This window comes from Oncorhynchus keta, chromosome 11 (assembly GCF_023373465.1).
Source record: "Oncorhynchus keta strain PuntledgeMale-10-30-2019 chromosome 11, Oket_V2, whole genome shotgun sequence".
Lineage (NCBI taxonomy): Eukaryota > Metazoa > Chordata > Actinopteri > Salmoniformes > Salmonidae > Oncorhynchus > Oncorhynchus keta.
In genome coordinates, this window is record NC_068431.1 from 54,335,097 (window position 1) to 54,354,203 (window position 19,107).

At 44.5% G+C, this 19,107-nt stretch overlaps 2 protein-coding genes across 4 annotated transcripts; both read left to right on the top strand.

Moving 5' to 3' along the window:
- The first annotated feature begins 2,296 nt into the window (after positions 1 to 2,296).
- hinfp (histone H4 transcription factor) lies at positions 2,297 to 7,154 on the top strand. Its single transcript, XM_035781331.2, is given in 10 exon segments — positions 2,297 to 2,933; positions 3,154 to 3,380; positions 3,645 to 3,756; positions 3,994 to 4,146; positions 4,274 to 4,351; positions 4,469 to 4,589; positions 4,816 to 4,954; positions 5,179 to 5,303; positions 5,546 to 5,645; positions 5,648 to 7,154. Coding segments are annotated over 10 exon segments (1,455 nt in total). The 5' UTR covers positions 2,297 to 2,767; the 3' UTR covers positions 5,882 to 7,154.
- Positions 7,155 to 7,861: 707 nt separating this feature from the next.
- On the top strand, positions 7,862 to 14,165 carry si:ch211-117m20.4 (inactive serine protease PAMR1). 3 transcript variants are annotated; one of them, XM_035781334.2, is made up of 5 exons: positions 7,862 to 8,169; positions 8,405 to 8,569; positions 9,892 to 10,059; positions 10,397 to 10,600; positions 10,917 to 14,165. In XM_035781334.2, exons 1-5 carry the CDS (start codon positions 8,079 to 8,081, stop codon positions 10,919 to 10,921), a joined length of 633 nt encoding a protein of 210 aa, XP_035637227.1. In that variant the 5' UTR covers positions 7,862 to 8,078; the 3' UTR covers positions 10,922 to 14,165. The 3 variants fall into 3 exon arrangements, 2 of the variants coding, with proteins under 2 accessions (XP_035637227.1, XP_035637226.1); XM_035781333.2 differs by having other exon boundaries at positions 10,908 to 14,163; XR_008060645.1 differs by lacking the exons at positions 7,862 to 8,169; positions 10,397 to 10,600; positions 10,917 to 14,165 and having other exon boundaries at positions 8,439 to 8,569; positions 8,976 to 10,034.
- The last annotated feature ends 4,942 nt before the right edge of the window (positions 14,166 to 19,107 follow it).

Here is a 19,107-nt window from a genome sequence, read left to right on the forward strand (position 1 = left end):
ACTGTACATACATCCCTGGCATATTACATCATGTATGCAGCAGCATGCAATACATTTTTGTACTCACCTTGTTGTGCTGTGCTCACTTCCTTCCAAACCACGCATTGTTGAATTTGCAATTTTCAACTTGTTGTGTAATGTTTATGTCCAATGGCCGATGAGCACCAATACATTTTATCTGTAATTTCTCTTCATTATTTGTATTCATACGACAAGGACTGAAAAGGATTCGACCAGTAGATTGTCAACTTGATTCAAGATAATGACTGCAGTCCAATCAAAGATACTGTACATATAACGTGATTTGACTTAATTTGATCATATAACGACCGTGAGCCTTCTTTATCAATGACCGTGAGCCTTCTTGGATGAGCACTTCTAATGTACTGTAACTCTATGGCAGCACCCAAACGGCTAGAATTTCCATAGTTTACCCTTAGATTTCGAGGTGACGTACAGTCGTGGCCAAAAGTTTTGAGAATGACACAAATAGTAATTATCACAAAGTCTGCTGCCTCAGTTTGTATGATGTCAATTTGCATATACTCCGGAATGTTATGAAGAGTGATCAGATGAATTGCAATTAATTGCAAAGTCCCTTTTTGCCATGCAATCCCAAAAAACATTTCCACTGCATTTCAGCCCTGCCACAAAAGGACCTGCTGATATCATGTCAGGGATTCTCTCGTTAATACAGGTGTGAGTGTTGATGAGGACAAGGCTGGAGATCACTCTGTCATGCTGATTGAGTTCAAATAACAGACTGGAAGCTTAAAAAGGAGGGTGGTGCTTGGAATCATTGTTATTCCTCTGTCAATGATGGTTACCTGCAAGGAAACACGTACCGTCATCATTGCTTTGCACAAAAAGGGCTTCACAGGCAAGGATATTGCTGCCAGTTTGATTGCACCTAAATCAACCATTTATCGGATCATCAAGAACTTCAAGGAGAGTGGTTCAATTGTTGTGAAGAAGGCTTCATGGCGCCCAAGAAAGTCCAGCAAGTGCCAGGACCGTCTGCGGGATCGGGGCACCACCAGTACAGAGCTTGCTCAGGAATGGCAGCAGGCAGGTGTGAGTGCATCTGCACGCACAGTGAGGTGAAGACTTTTGGAGGATGGCCTGGTGTCAAGAAGGGCTGCAAAGAAGCCACTTCTCTCCAGGAAAAACATCAGGGACAGACTGATATTCTGAAAAAGGTACAGGGATTGGACTGCTGAGGACTGGGGTAAAGTCATTTTCTCTGATGAATCCCCTTTCCAATTGTTTGGGGCATCCAGAAAAAAGCTTGTCCGTAGAAGACAAGGTGAGTGCTACCATCAGTCCTGTGTCATGCCAACAGTAAAACATCCTGAGGCCATTCATGTGTGGGGTTGCTTCTCAGCCAAGTGAGTGGGCTCACTCACAATTTTGCCTAAGAACACAGCCATGAATAAAGAATGGTACCAACACATCCTCTGAGAGCAACTTCACCCAACCATCCAGGAACAGTTTGTAGATGAATAATGCCTTTTCCAGCATGATGGAGCACCTTGCCATATGGCAAAAATGATAACTAAGTAGCTCGGCGAACAAAACATCGATATTTTGGGTCCATGGCCAGGAAACTCCCCAGACCTTAATCCCATTGAGAACTTGTGGTCAATCCTCAAGAGGCAGGTGGACAAACAAAACCCCACATATTCTGACAAACTCCAAGCATTGATTATGCAAGAATGGGCTGCCATCAGTCAGGATGTGGCCCAGAAGTTAATTGACAGCATGCCAGGGTGGATTGCAGAGGTCTTGAAAAAGAAGGGTCAACACTGCAATTATTGACTCTTTGCATCAACTTCATGTAATTGTCAATAAAAGCCTTTGACACTTATGAAATGTTTGTAATTATACTTCAGTATTCCATAGTAACACCTGACAAAATATCTAAAGATACTGAAGCAGCTAACTTTGTGGAAATTCATATTTGTATAATTCTCAAAACTTTTGGCCACAACTGTAGTGTCCCCATGACACTGAGCACTGAGCCAATCATGGCGCAACGCTCCGTATTTTCTGCTGGCTTGCCCCACCACCACAGAAAGCACAGAGCTTGGCTGAAACACCTGCATTTTGGAGCTGCCTTACTCAAGAAAACAAAAATGGCTTTATTAACTCAATGAAATATATTATTTTTTACATGGTTTCCAAACTGATATGTGACATGTATTAATGCCCCCCCAAAATATTTTATTCCTTAAAATAACCTGCCCTGAATGATGGGTCGCCACTGAGTTGGGGGAGGAAACGGGACGGAAGGGGTGTAGTGGAACAGAACTAACGAAGAGAATGTAATGTCGTTAGGCCTTGACTGGCCTTACACTCCAGTACAGTAGCTGGCGATGTATGCACCTTGAAGGTAGAATGCGACCCGCCAACCCAATTCCAACGAAGAAGAAGGTGAAGATTTCTGATAGGAGCTCATTGCGAAACATTTGTCCAACAACATCCAGGTTGGGTAGTTCAATTGTATATTTGGTTATTCTTTCTAGTCTAAATAATTGAGCAATTCTGTTTTCGATTTTTCATTAAAACACTTTCTTGCTAGCTACATTACTTTTCAACACGACATCATAACGTTGTTGTCACACGTGGATACTACTGCCGTGAGTTAGCTCATTTGCTCATTCCTAGCTTGGCTACCATTTGTTAGCAAGGATATTTTCGTTTTCATAGAAGGTTAGCTTTTTGCGTTAGACACGATCGTTCATGTGAACGTATAGTGTGAGATTCGATGCCTCCTGCAAGCAAACGGGCGAGAAAAGAGGACTCACTGCTGGAGTTGGCGTGTGAGTGGGGGTCCTGCCAAGAGTCGTTCGATCGGATGCAGGAGTTCTGCGAGCATGTGGAGGGTCACCTCAAGGCGCTGGACATAGAGGACGGGGGAAATTACTCATTTGGTGAGCGGGCAAGGGGAGCATGGATTACTCTCTTTTCACAGCCACTCAGTACCTCCGACGTGGAGTGACGCTCTGTGTGAGAGATGCAATGCATAAGAGAGGAAAAGTCTAACCTGAATTTTTATTTGAGATAAAAGTAGCTATCAAAGGCTATTGTGGAACAATAGTTGTATGTTGTACAATGCCATATGCATGTATCTTGTTCGTTTTATGTCACTAGAGGAGCACAGCTGTCTATGGAAAGATTGTGGGTTCTGCTCTGTGGAGAGTGCCGAGGAGTTTAAGCGCCACGTCTATTTCCACTGTTACCACACCAAGCTGAAGCAGTGGGGTCAGGGGGTACTCAAGGCCCAGCCCAGCATCGGCACCTGCACCATTGGCCTCCACAACCGCAACATCGTGCCTGACATCACAGACAACTTCATCTGCCAGTGGGAGCAATGTGAGGTGAGACACTGTTCGTGTGGGTTATATCAAGCTTAGATGTGAAGCTTGTGGACAGACAGACATGGCATTAAGCCGGGCATAGACCAGGGACGTGAACAGTCGGGCACGAAACACACACTACTCTTTCATTTAGATGGGCTCAAATCTATTCAAGTGGACCGGTTTAAGCATATCAGTTTAAGTGGTGAAGTTTTCACACATTTGTTGGTCTTCATAAGTTCATTACTATGAGAGTAACATGTTTTTGTGTGTGTGCGTTTGCAGCAACCCTCCCTTGCCAACCCAGAGTGGTTCTACCGCCATGTGGAGATGCACAGTATGTGTATGGATGTACCCTCTACTGATAAGGAGCTCTTGGTGCGCTGTGGCTGGAAGGGTGAGTCCATTGACCCCTGTAAAAATGGCAGCAGTGATTAACACAGGCTAGTTTACAACTTTTCATGGAGAAGTAGAGGTGTTTGTGTGTTTCAGTTGAAGGATGTGGGGTTTTTGATTATTTTGGAATTGAGGGTAGGTAAAATCAGGTTATTACTGATGTCATGTGACCTGGAACCAGAGTGTAACTGCTACTGAGAGTATCACCTGTACTTGTTTTCCCCTGACTTTTCTCCAGACTGCGAGGCCACTTTTAAAGGGCGTTTTAAGCTGCGGGAGCACCTGCGGAGCCACACTGGGGAGAAGGTGGTGGCCTGCCCAATCTGTGGAGGGATGTTTGCCAACAACACCAAGTTCTTTGACCACATCAGACGGCAGACCACCATCGAGGGTGAGAGGGAAAGGTCAGGGGTGGATTGGATTAATGCCGTTGCTAACATTGTGGAGTATAACACAGTAACACATTTACTTAATGACTGACATATTACTGTGTGTCTGTGGTCCCTTGTCTCTCCTAGGTCAGAGGTTCCAGTGCTCCCACTGCTCCAAACGCTTTGCAACAGAGAGACTACTGAGGGACCACATGAGGAATCATGGTCAGTCCCTTGAACCCCCTTTGTAATTTCTATTACACGTTGCTGTCGTTTGATGCCCAGTAATACTGTGCTCTGATCTGTATCTTTTTTTCCTTCTCTCTCCTTCTCTGCTGTTAGTAAATCACTACAAGTGTCCATTGTGTGACATGACCTGCCCATCCCCCTCATCACTGCGGAACCACATAAAGTTCCGCCATAGCAACGAGAAGCCTTACAGCTGTGAATACTGCGAGTACAGGTAGGTTAATACATTTGGCAAATAGTTAGGTAATGCCCAGGGCTCCCGGTCAGTAATATAAGCCAACACCATCGATTTCTGACAGAGATCATGTCCATACTCAATCAATATTATGAAAGTGAATTATATCGAAGGAGTACCTGTTTAGTGTGTGCAAGTGTTAACGATAGTATGGGCAAAACCCATCCTAACCCGTCTTTCCTGTGGTGTGTGTATCTCTCCTCAGCTGTAAGAACCTGATCGACCTTCGTAAACACCTGGACACCCACAGCACTGAGCCGGCCTACCGCTGTGACTTCACCAACTGTGACTACACCACACGCTCACTGCACTCCATCAAGAACCACTACAAGAAAGTACATGAGGTGAGTTAGGGATATTTACAAATGTTTATCCTTTTTACACTGCTGCACTGTGCTGGGCTGGCCTGGTCATGCGTCCATCACAGTTGGTGGAAATGTGCTGAAAAGGACAATATGAAGTACGGTTTGTGTCAGCCATGAAAAAACAACTCTATTAATTGTGATCCATTCCAAAACTATGCGTGACCTATTTTCTAAGATGTTTGCTTTTTGTGTTGACGACTCAGGGAGATTTTGTGGCTCGCTACAAGTGTCATGTCTGTGAGCAGTGCTTCACGAGGGGAAACAACCTCACTGCCCACCTCCGCAAGAAGCACCAGTTCAAATGGCCCCCTGGACACCCCCGATTCAGGTACCAACATAGCAAGCGTAACATTTATAGCCAGCATACTAGGACAACCAATTCTAAAGTGCATGTGGTTGAGATTGCATCTAACAGCATGTTTATGTGGAGGTGGTTTGTATTAACAAGGCCTCATTCAATGCAAGTAGTTTGACTCCAGAATCATTACTAGGTGAATGAAAGTCTTGAGCATCGTTTGGGCATCATTTTGGTCTTGTGGCTAACACCTCCGTCTTCCTTCTCTCTCCCAGGTATAGGGAGCATGAGGATGGCTTCATGCGTCTGCAGCTGATCCGCTATGAGAGTGTGGAGCTGACCGAGCAACTGATGAGAGAGAGACCGGAGGGCCACGAGGGGGAGGGGAGGACGCTGCCCGGACAGATATCCTGGGGCCTGGGGAGGATGCCAGGGTAGTAGCACACTCCACGGAGGTACAGGTGGAGCTGAGAGGGGTGCTGTTGGAGGGGGAGCAGGAGGGGGGTGTGTTCTATGATTTGACTGGGGGGGACTCGTCTCAGGCAGGGGAGGACACTGTGATCCTGCAGCTACAGGACACTGCTCAGCAGCTGGGCATGCAGGTGGTATAACCACTACAACCCCTCACATAGACATGCTGCTCATCTAATGGCTTGTTCCTCCGAGATACTGAGCAGTGACACAGCACAGAGGCACCAGGACTAAGGGAAGGATGGGAGAGCTTTACCGTTTTTTTTTAGCATGCCTGTCTACTGACTATGAGGAGGGGGAACTCTTCAAGGATTCACATAGTATTGATTGAAGTGAACAGTGGCTCCTAAATATTGGGATTTAACCAGCAGGACTGGCCTTACCTGCCCTCACTGCAGGGCCCACACTCCTCATAGCACTCTGTCAGAAGATATGGAGTTGATATTGTGGATGTGATTTCTTGGACTGAAGAGTTGTTTTCCAACGTCTGATCCGCCATTGTTGGAGACCAGGACAGTTGCTATGTTTTGCATTATGAACAACTTTGAGCTGAGCTGAATGTACTTCATAGGTGTATACTATAAAGCAGGATCAATGAGTTAGCCAGCTGACTAAGTAGTCTTATATAACTTGTTATATTTTTGGGGGGGTTGAAATGTGTTGGTCTAAAGGCGTCAGCATGCTTCAGTTCGGCTGGCACCTATGAGTGTGCTCGCAAACACCCTTAAATGACCTTTGCTTGAAAAATTAGAAAAAAAGCGACAATAGTACTGTTTGTCTAATCAGAATTAATCTAAGATGACTCAAGAAATCTGTAATTAATCTTGATGTTTTTGACGAAGATATCTTCGTCGTGCAATTTTATATCTAAGATATTTGGTGAAGTATTTTTCAAAGGAAGAAATGTGCTTGAAAATGAGTCGTCTCTCGTTGAATGACAACAGACTATTCAAGAATCCATACTGTTGACCAGTCACAGACAAAGGGGTGTCAACTTCGGCTCCGAACTTCGGCTTGCCTCCAAAACGTCACAAAATGTCATCTTAATATATGCATAAACTCTGCCAAATTGTTTTGGCTGGGAAGCATGAGGACGCCTTAATTCAGTGTTTTCCAACTCCAGTCCTCAAATACACCCAAACAACGCACAATTTTGTTGCTCTGGAGAATTGAATCTAATTCAACTCATTGAGGGTTTGATGATTAGTTGAATCGGGTGTGCTTGTCCAGGGCTACAACAAAAATGTGTTGATTCAAGTCTAAATGAAATAAGCAGAAAATGAATAGTTATTGCTGGTTGTTTATCTAAGTTAGCTGGCTAACTCATTGACCCTGCTTTTTATTATACCCCTCAGCTGTTTGATTTGACATTTTGTTTTTTGGTCCTGGGCAATAAACAGATTGTGCTTTTTATTGGCTTGTATCGTATTTTGCATTGCTGTCACTCACCTTTTTAGAGCGTGTATATTTAGTTTGACGCACATTTCAGAACATTGCATGTAGATGTGAACTGATGATTCTCTATCAAGTGAAGCAGAACGTTGTGTATAATATAATACTTATCTATATTTTGCGCTTAATTATCCCACAGAAATGGATTTACAGCGTGTGCGTGCCTGTGTGTGCATGGTGTGAAAGAGAGCATTCTCTGGCCTAGAATCTAATCCACTTAGTGGTGCTCTTTGCATCCGGCTTGTTGCCCGTCAGACACTTCCTCCAATGATGGACAAGACTGGCAGACACAGAGAGGCTACGTACAGGACTGAAATAGGATGTTGAGGCTCTTGATTGTTGCCATTCTATTCAACGGCAGAGATGGAATCAATACTTTTTGCTCTAGTCGTGCAGCTATTGCAATGCACTCAAGAAAGCCATTCTTATAACAAACAATATCTTGTTATTTCTCGCCTCCTTTTCTTATACACTACAATTGCACATCCATGCAAAACTGTATAATGTACATGAATATATCTGCAACCCATTCTATGGCTCTGTGTAAGCACAGCGCATAGTATTATATCTGTGGTAGTAGTGGATGGGTTGTTGTTGTTAGCTGTGTTTAAAAGATTAACCAGTCCTAGGAGCTTAGTGTTAGCAGCACTCACTGTGCTCTGCTTCCTTACTCGGTCGCTATCTCTGGACCCTACTGCAGATAGAGTTCATGCAGAACACCTGAAGACTTCTTGGCATGCTTCTGTGCCTTTTTATGGAGATTTAAATGGAAGTTTGAAGAGAAACTCCTTAACATCCATGCATGCTTTTTCTTTGGTTCAGAACTGAGGTGTTTACCTCTCCTGCTTGTAGAGACTGCTACTGAGGGACAGAAGACAGGCAACCATGAGACTGTTTTCAATGCTGCTTCTGCTCCTGGGGTCCTCACACGGGGTATTCGCACAGCTGCCTGAGTTAATGGAGGAGGAAGGTAGCGGTAAGATAATTTACTAGAACAGTATTACTCGTGATGGTTATTGAATGAAAGTGCATAACTTTCGTGAGGTTTACCCTTGGTTCAGTACATACATTTGAGTCATTTAGCGGTTTGTCTTATCCAAAGTGACTTAAATCAGCTCCAGGATGTATGTAATCTGATGAAATTGAAATGCTTCATTCAGATTTGACAGGTAACTTAGTGTATATTATCTGATGGAACTGATCTGATTCAGGTGTGACAGAGGTGGCTCCAGAGCCAGAACCTGTGGATGACACCTACTGGTCAGGCACAGCCCCCATCTGTATGGGAGGTTGTAAGGGGAGACACCAGGAACTGAAGAAGGATCGCTGTGGGGACTCTGACTGCTGCTGGTTTGGCTATAAATCGCTCTGCAGAGGTACCACTCCCACATGTAACCTTTATCTGCTGTACCCTGCTCTCTCACTGTAGTGTAGCACATTCATCATAATTACATAAAAATTCTATCAAATTGTATTTTCCTTAACAACAGGAAATGAATGAATTTGTCAGTACACTGAAATGTATCAAACTACAATTGGAAATGCATTGTACTATCTTTATCTTCTCATACAGTATATTAGTCATTATTCTCTACTTTGCGCATGCTCTGTTTGTCCTGTTTGCTCTCGTTCTATGGTGTTTGTCCTGTTTGCTCTCGTTCTATGGTGTTTGTCCTGTTTGCTCTCGTTCTATGGTGTTTGTCCTGTTTGCTCTCGTTCTATGGTGTTTGTCCTGTTTGCTCTCGTTCTATGGTGTTTGTCCTGTTTGCTCTTGTTCTATAGTGTTTGTCCTGTTTGCTCTTGTTCTATGGTGTTTGTCCTGTTTGCTCTCGTTCTATGGTGTTTGTCCTGTTTGCTCTTGTTCTATGGTGTTTGTCCTGTTTGCTCTCGTTCTATTGTGTTTGTCCTGTTTGCTCTCGTTCTATGGTGTTTGTCCTGTTTGCTCTTGTTCTATGGTGTTTGTCCTGTTTGCTCTCGTTCTATTGTGTTTGTTCTTGTTCTATGGTGTTTGTCCTGTTTGCTCTCGTTCTATTGTGTTTGTCCTGTTTGCTCTCGTTCTATTGTGTTTGTCCTGTTTGCTCTCGTTCTATGGTGTTTGTCCTGTTTGCTCTCGTTCTATGGTGTTTGTCCTGTTTGCTCTTGTTCTATAGTGTTTGTCCTGTTTGCTCTTGTTCTATTGTGTTTGTCCTGTTTGCTCTTGTTCTATGGTGTTTGTCCTGTTTGCTCTTGTTCTATAGTGTTTGTCCTGTTTGCTCTTGTTCTATAGTGTTTGTCCTGTTTGCTCTTGTTCTATTGTGTTTGTCCTGTTTGCTCTTGTTCTATAGTGTTTGTCCTGTTTGCTCTTGTTCTATAGTGTTTGTCCTGTTTGCTCTTGTTCTATTGTGTTTGTCCTGTTTGCTCTTGTTCTATTGTGTTTGTCCTGTTTGCTCTTGTTCTATGGTGTTTGTCCTGTTTGCTCTTGTTCTATAGTGTTTGTCCTGTTTGCTCTTGTTCTATGGTGTTTGTCCTGTTTGCTCTCGTTCTATAGTGTTTGTCCTGTTTGCTCTTGTTCTATGGTGTTTGTCCTGTTTGCTCTCGTTCTATAGTGTTTGTCCTGTTTGCTCTTGTTCTATAGTGTTTGTCCTGTTTGCTCTTGTTCTATGGTGTTTGTCCTGTTTGCTCTTGTTCTATGGTGTTTGTTCTGTCCTGTGTGGTTCAGTGAACTGTGGGAGGCCTGATGTGGACTATAATGGGATGGTGTATGGGAACGACTGGTGGGTGGGCTCAGTTGTCCGGTATGCCTGTCGCTCTGGCTTCCTATTGGTGGGGGACCCTGCCCGAGCCTGCCAGTCCAATGGAGGCTGGACCCCCAAACCCTCCTGTCTCAGTGAGTTGCCCATTTTGTTCAATAGTGATCAAAGACCCAATTAATTTGTCTCCACTACACGTCACTACTCCCTGTAGGTGTAAAGAAGTAGCGTTCGATGTCATTGTGTGAATGTAGCCAGCTCACAGTAGTCTCAGTGAGTAGCCTGTTTGTTCATACAGGCTTATTGATCACCATTAATTTTGCCTTAACACCTCAGGGAACACATTTTAGTACACTCACTATCGTACTATATTAAGTCCTTTACCTTTCTTTCCTTCTCTCACATACACCTCATGTCTCTGCTCCTCCACACCCCATCCCCTCTACCCCTGTCCCCCCTCTCTACCTGGGCCAGGGGTGTGTCGTCAGGGCCGTGTGGAGATCACTGAGAAGGAGCTAGAAACAGCTACCTGCTCCTCCACCTGTCCTCTTAAGTCCTACATGGGGCCTCTTAAGCAGGGCTGCTACGGCATTGACAACTGCAGGAAGATGAATCCTGACTGGAAGCGCTGGTTCACCCGCTGTGACACGTGCCTGTGTGATTGTCACATCGCCTGTGGTAAGTAGTAAACTTTTACGCCCTTGAGTGGTACAGTCCATTGACTGATGATAGCTAAATAACTGGGTATGTCAACTAGCAGGCAATGAAGTTAAACCAGATTAGCTCGTTTCAATGAATGGGTGGAATGGGTGTGAGTTTGTTGAGTTCTTGAAAAATGTTTACTCTAGAGTGTGGTTAATAATTTGTTCACAATGTGTTTATTAAATTTGATATCCAACTTAAGGTAACCCATTCATATTTCACAAGTTCTAAAATCTTTGGCCCACACAACAAACACTTCCCCACAATGTATTTTATCTTTAAGTATCTTTAGGTTAAAAGACGGACAAATTCCACTATTGAGTGACTAGAATATGTATTCCAAAACCATCGCAAGGATATCGGTGAACAGCCTAACATCACAGATCCTCATTGGAATCTCAATCGGAATGCTTGAATCCTCGTCGGACTATTGCTGCTTCATCTGCTGTCAAAAAGAGGATCAAAGGGAAACCTAGCGAGACATCTCTGTGGAACTAACAACAGTCTGTCGTGAGAGACTGCGGTCCTAACCTCAACAACCTCATAGGGTTAACGTATAGAACACAGTGGAGGTAAAGACACTACTTTTCCTCAGTTTCCTAAACAAACTCCCTGACTACATAAAGGACTCATCATGCAGCGTATATTAACAGTTTTGACGATAGAGGGGGAGGCCTCTCCTAGTGTAGAGGTTCTGTTGGGATTAACGAGTTGTCCTTTAGCTCAACCTGCTCATTCAATCTGTCCTGGAACCTAGAATGAGCTAGTTGTTGAGCTGAGACCTTAATCTTGTTACCCACCGCAGCCCAGAGGAGAGTAGAGGTGTCGGTGGAAGTCAGAGAGGAGGACCAGGTTAACTATCTAACAGCATGTTTACTGTACTGCATGTGGGGATAGCTTGGAATAACATAATATGCAATGTGTATTTCTAAATGGATGGGGATATACAATATTAACGAAGTGTGTCTTCATTTCTCCTTATGTTACAGCCATTGGTTGGACTGTCTGTATTGCTTAAGAGTTACCCAGATGTAGATGGTTGTCCAAAGTCAAAGGTGCTTCCTCACTAACAATGTTAGTTGTTGATGATTTGTCATTGTCTTATAAATCCAACTCTGTGTTTAGACCATAGGGATCTAGATTCATTCTGTTTTGAATCCATTCTATTTAATTTTGTTTGTTTCGATCAAGAGCTGAGCCTCAGGATATGTTTGTTTTCTTTGCGTTTGTAGCAGCCAACTCCTGCAATGAAATGAACATGGCCAAGTCAAACATTATTTTATCTTAGTAATGCTATGCTAACAACTGCTTATTACACACAGAATGGAATAGTGTTGTACATACTGGGAGAACAGAAGAATAAGAGATGATTCATAAGCACTGTTTTAGACCCGCAAGAACCTGCATCCATCCTGGTCTGAACCCCAGAGGACTCTGACAGTAGCTCCCAGGAGGTCTGATTGGCCTCATTTCCAGCCACTCAATTCACACGCTTCCAGGGGCAGCCCAAAGTCTGGGTAACTCTTTCTCTGTGAACCTATTAAATGGAGAGCAACAAGTGTAAGTTCATCATGCACAACAAGGCAGGATAGGCTATGATGACTGACCATACCGTACAACATTTTGATAAGAGAAATTGACTTTGATTTCTGGAAGTATGTCATTGTAAAATGTATAGAATTAAGCCTGAAAATGTATGATTATACAAGAGATTACATAGACTTCTCTGTCAAATAAAATGTATTTAAATTTGTGTTTAGTGTTAATAATGATGCTAATACTGACCAATGTTCCTTACTTAAAGTCGTGGTCTGGGTCCTCCAGTCTCCTCATGGGCCCCAATAGTACTCCCGCTTCCACCACCGAGCTGGAGTAGACCTGACTGACCAACCAATTCTCCATTGGACAGCTCACTCTCACACAGACAGCCTGATAGGCACTGCCACCCTCACTGGACCTACAAGATGCAACAAGAACCCAAGATAATGAAGGCTTATTTATGACCCTTCAAGCGGGTATGTACTCTCTTTAGTGTTCGATATGAAACCATGATAACCGTAAATTAAAAGACAAGTATTAGCATTATGTAGTATTAGTGACAGTTCAATGTGTACGCTGACATTTACTTTCATATTCAATCAACCGACATGAGCGATACTGTTTGCAGGCCATGACCTACAGCAACACAATATATAGATGTGAATGTGGCACTTTAGCTGTAATATGTCAGAGCACCCAATAAATATAATTGGAACTCACCTCCCTGTGTGAGTGTCCCCAGTATCAACAGCTGCGAAAGAGCCACAGAGAGGAGAGTTGTAAGTCCTGGTGCCATTATGATGATACTACCTGCGTCTCAAATCCAGGTGTCTCTTGCTTTGTCACACACACAAGAGCACTTCTTCAACTGTACCTGACCCCAGTGATCCCAGTTTGAGCACATTCCAGCCCCATGTTGCCATGGTTTATGTTTCTTATTTATCCATTCAGCAAAAGGCATTGTGGAATAAGGTCAGCACGCTCTTTAAGAACTCACGCGTATGACAAATCAACACTGCGCCTTTTTATTTATTTTACCTTTATTTAACTAGGCAAGTCAGTTAAGAACAAATTCTTATTTTCAATGACTGCCTAGGAACAGTGGGTTAACTGTCTGTTCAGGGGCAGAACGACAGATTTGTACCTTTTCAGCTCGGGGGTTTGAACTTGCAACCTTCCAGTTACAAGTCGAATGCTCATAATAACCACTAGGCTACCCTGCCGCCTAAGAAAATGGCTTTTCTTTCAAATGTTCCCTTTTGCTCCATTTAAGAACTTTTTTCACAAGGCCATTCTTCAAGCATATTGTGAATAGAAAGTGACGTGTGAGCTTGTCATTGATATAATAAAGCAGAAATCTATCGATCTTCGCCCTCTGACCCTGTGTTCCCTCAGGTGGCATGGTGAAATATGAGGTGAATACAATATAAAGATAAAGAGCCTGGAGACAGTGGACACTAAGTGGACTTAATCCTTCTTCAGATATAACCTCGGGGAGCTTTATGCTCTATTCTAATGCATTAATATCCTTATTTAAATTAGCAGTTTTCTGAAGGCTTTGCAATGACTGTATTGTTGAAACATGTTTTTCTGCAGTTTTCCAGAATCCAGTTTCAATACTGGCCAAAACATGATATATTATTGTTAAAGGTTTTCCTAGCATTGCTGTGTTGTGCTCAATGTCAACAATCTCAAAATAACCCATGACTGTGTTAATATCTATAATAACCACATGGTGTTGCTGCAGTCCCAACACCAAAACATTAAAGGCCTGGAAACTGGTGCAACACAGTTTCTTAGTTATTTTTTATCGCTTGCTACTATTTTCACAAGTATGTGGTGAATTTTCAAAACTCTTAGGACAAAACTCCAAACTTATAACATTTGTAACGCAGCCAGTCTTATGTTCAAAAGCTTTCATTGTGCATTCATTTTTTTGTGGGGGGAGACATACCACACAAACATTGAGCCACAATATAATCCTACTGTGAAATACATTGGTTTAATCACCAAAACACAACATAATGACTAATTATTTTAACAACCATTAATGTAATAGCAAAAAATATAAGATACTTTTGAATGTATGTAGTATGCTACAGTACTGTAAATTACACTACGTTACACTGTTTTCACATTAGGCAATGTACTCGCACTGCCCATTTTAAACTTGACTGAACATCACATTTCCATTTCTATCCCAGGGGTGATCATTGAAGACATCTTTCACAATGTAATCAAATGAAATACAATGTTTAGCAGGTGCTAGTTTGCATCAAACCTGTTTTGAGCATCCTAATTTTTCATGCACCTGGGGAAAAACCTTTTGGCATGGTGACTCCAAGCCTCACATAGGTCTGGGTGAAAATCATTGCATGCCTCATCAATGGCCTGAAGGAGAGTGGTATGCTTATGGGGATGGCAGTCATATATCTATATTGTATTGTATTTTACATTATTGTATGGTACTTATGTATTGGGGTCACATACCAAAATGTGGAGTGTTGTCACTTTGGATAAAAGTGTCTGTTACGTAAATGGAATATATTGTATTATGGTATTAGAGTACTGTATTGGCCAATGCAATTTTAGTAAAGTGGTGTGACCCCCCCCCCCCAAAAAAAAACACCCCATCAGCTTAATTTTGGATACATGAAAACCTATGTGATATTGAGTTGCACCCCCTTTTGCCTTCAGAACAGTTTCAATCCTTTGGGCATGGACTCTACAAGGTGTCAAGCGTTCTACAGGGATGCCGGCCCATGTTGACTCCAATCCTTCCCACAGTTGTCAAGTTGGCTGCGTGTCCTTTGTGTGATGGACCATTCTTGACAGCGTTGCAGTTTTTGACATGCTCCAAACCAGTGCGCCTGGTACTTACTACCATACCCCGTTCGAAGGCACTAAGTATCCAGACCCATTGAATTTTCCACATTTTCTTAAGTTACAGCCTTATTCCAAAATGTATAATTTTTTTCGTCCTCAGCAATCTACACACAAGACCCCATTATGACAAAGTGAAAACAGGTTTTTAGACATTTTTGCTAAATTATTTTAAAAAATGTAAATACCTTAAGTATTCAGACCCTTTGCTATGATACTTAAAATTGAGCTCGGGTGCATCCTGTTTCCATTGATCATCCTTGATGTTTCTACAACTTGATTGGAGTCCACCTGTGGTAAATTCAATTGATTGGACATGGTTTGGAAAGGCACACATCTGTCTATAAGGTTGACTGTGCATGTCAGAGCAAAAACCAAGCCATGGGGTAGATGGAATTGTCTGTAGAGCTCCAAGAAAGGATTGTGTCGAGGCACTTATCTGGGGAAGGGTACCAAAACATTTCTGCAGCATTGAATGTCCCCAAGAACAGTGGCATCCATCATTCTTAAATGGAAGAAGTTTTGAACCACCAAGACACTTCCTAGAGCTAGCTGCCCAGCCAAACTGAGCAATCGGGAGAGACGGGCCTTGGTCAGGGAGGAAAAGCATCTCTGCATCACTCCACCAATCAGGCTTTTATGGTAGAGTGGCCAGACGGAAACCACTCCTCAGTAAAAGGCACGTGACAAACCGCTTGGAGTTTTCCAAAAGGCACCTAGACTCAGATCATGAGAAACAAGATTCTCTAGTCTGATGAAACCAAGATTGAACTCTTTGGCCTGAATTCCAAGCGTCACATCTGGAGGAAACCTGGCACCATCCCTACGGGGAGGTTTTTCAGGGACTGGGTGACTAGTCAGGATCGAAGAAAAGGTGAATGGAGCAAAGTACAGAGCGATCCTTGATGACAACCTGCTCTAAAGAGCTCAGGACCTCAGACTGGGGTGAAGGTTCACCTTCCAACAGGACAATGTCGCTAAGCACACAGCCAAGACAACACAGGAGTGGCTGCGAGACAAGTCTCTGAATGTCCTTGAGTGGCCCAGCCAGAGCCTGGACTTGAACCCGATAGAACAGCTCTGTAGAGACCTGAAAATAGCTGTGCTTCAACGCTCCCCATCCAACCTGACAGAGCTTGAGAGGATCTGCAGAGAAGAATGGGAGAAACTCCCTCAAATACAGGTGTGCCAAGCTTGTAGCGTCATACCCAAGCACGAACCACTGCTTTTAATCAGGGCAAGGTGACTGGAAACATGACCGAATACAAACAGTGTAACTATTCCCTCCGCAAGGCAATCAAACAAGCTAAGCGTCAGTATAGAGACAAAGTAGAGTCGCAATTCAACGGCTCAAACACGAGAGGTATGTGGCAGGGTCAACAGTCAATCACGGATTACAAAAAGAAAACCAGCCCAGGATGTCTTTCTCCCAGGCAGACTAAATCACTTTTTTCCCCGCTTTGAAGACAATACAGTGCCACTGACACGGCCCGCTACCAAAACATGCAGACTCTCCTTCACTGCAGCCGAAGTGAGTAAAACATTTAAACGTGTTAACCCTCGCAAGGCTGCAGGCCCAGACGTCATCCCCAGCCACGCCCTCAGAGCATGCGCAGACCAGCTGGCTGGTGTGTTTACGGACATATTCAATCAATCCTTATCCCAGTCTGCTGTTCCCACATGCTTCAAGAGGGCCACCATTGTTCCTGTTCCCAAGAAAGCTAAGGTAACTGAGCTAAACAAATTTTCCAAAATTTTGCACGCCCAATTTTTCAGTTTTTGATTTGTTAAAATAGTTTGAAATATCCAATAAATGTCGTTCCACTTCATGATTGTGTCCCACTTGTTGTTGATTCTTCACAAAACAATACAGTTTTATATCTTTATGTTTGAAGCCTGAAATGTGGCAAAAGGTCGCAAAGTTCAAGGGGGCCGAATACTTCCGCAAGGCACTGTACCTTTACATTTACATTTAAGTCATTTAGCAGACGCTCTTATCCAGAGCGACTTACAAATTGGTGCATTCACCTTATGACATCCAGTAGAACAGTCACTTTACAATAGTGCATCTAAATCTTAAAGGGGGGGTGAGAAGGATTACTTATCCTATCCTAGGTATTCCTTAAAGAGGTGGGGTTTCAGGTGTCTCCGGAAGGTGGTGATTGACTCCGCTGTCCTGGCGTCGTGAGGGATTTTGTTCCACCATTGGGGGCCAGAGCAGCGAACAGTTTTGACTGGGCTGAGCGGGAACTGTACTTCCTCAGTGGTAGGGAGGCGAGCAGGCCAGAGGTGGATGAACGCAGTGCCCTTGTTTGGGTGTAGGGCCTGATCAGAGCCTGGAGGTACTGAGGTGCCGTTCCCCTCACAGCTCCGTAGGCAAGCACCATGGTCTTGTAGCGGATGCGAGCTTCAACTGGAAGCCAGTGGAGAGAGCGGAGGAGCGGGGTGACGTGAGAGAACTTGGGAAGGTTGAACACCAGACGGGCAGCGGCGTTCTGGATGAGTTGTAGGGGTTTAATGGCACAGGCAGGGAGCCCAGCCAACAGCGAGTTGCAGTAATCCAGACGGGAGATGACAAGTGCCTGGATTAGGACCTGCGCCGCTTCCTGTGTGAGGCAGGGTTGTACTCTGCGGATGTTGTAGAGCATGAACCTACAGGAACGGGCCACCGCCTTGATGTTAGTTGAGAACGACAGGGTGTTGTCCAGGATCACGCCACGGTTCTTAGCGCTCTGGGAGGAGGACACAATGGAGTTGTCAACCGTGATGGCGAGATCATGGAACGGGCAGTCCTTCCCGGGAGGAAGAGCAGCTCCGTCTTGCCGAGGTTCAGCTTGAGGTGGTGATCCGTCATCCACACTGATATGTCTGCCAGACATGCAGAGATGCGATTCGCCACCTGGTCATCAGAAGGGGGAAAGAGAAGATTAATTGTGTGTCGTCTGCATAGCAATGATAGGAGAGACCATGTGAGGTTATGACAGAGCCAAGTGACTTGGTGTATAGCGAGAATAGGAGAGGGCCTAGAACAGAGCCCTGGGGGACACCAGTGGTGAGAGCGTGTGGTGAGGAGACAGATTCTCGCCATGCCACCTGGTAGGAGCGACCTGTCAGGTAGGACGCAATCCAAGCGTGGGCCGCGCCGGAGATGCCCAACTCGGAGAGGGTGGAGAGGAGGATCTGATGGTTCACAGTATCGAAGGCAGCCGATAGGTCTAGAAGGATGAGAGCAGAGGAGTAGAGAGTTAGCTTTAGCGGTGCGGAGCGCCTCCGTGATACAGAGAAGAGCAGTCTCGGTTGAATGACTAGTCTTGAAACCTGACTGATTTGGATCAAGAAGGTCATTCAGATAGAGATAGTGGGAGAGCTGGCCAAGGACGGCACGTTCAAGAGTTTTGGAGAGAAAAGAAAGAAGGGATACTGGTCTGTAGTTGTTGACATCGGAGGGATCGAGTGTAGGTTTTTTCAGAAGGGGTGCAACTCTCGCTCTCTTGAAGACGGAAGGGACGTAGCCAGCGGTCAGGGATGAGTTGATGAGCGAGGTGAGGTAAGGGAGAAGGTCTCCGGAAATGGTCTGGAGAAGAGAGGGGATAGGGTCAAGCGGGCAGGTTCTTGGGTGGCCGGCCTCCACAAGACGCGAGATTTCATCTGGAGAGAGAGGGGAGAAAGAGGTCAGAGCACAGGGTAGGGCAGTGTGAGCAGAACCAGCGGTGCCGTTTGACTTAGCAAACGAGGATCGGATGTTGTCGACCTTCTTTTCAAAATGGTTGACGAAGTCATCTGCAGAGAGGGAGGAGGGGGGGGGGAGGGGGAGGAGGATTCAGGAGGGAGGAGAAGGTGGCAAAGAGCTTCCTAGGGTTAGAGGCAGATGCTTGGAATTTAGAGTGGTAGAAAATGGCTTTAGCAGCAGAGACAGAGGAGGAAAATGTAGAGAGGAGGGAGTGAAAGGATGCCAGGTCCGCAGGGAGGCGAGTTTTCCTCCATTTCCGCTCGGCTGCCCGGAGCCCTGTTCTGTACCTGCCCTCCAGGACACCTACACCACCCGATGTCACAGGAAGGCC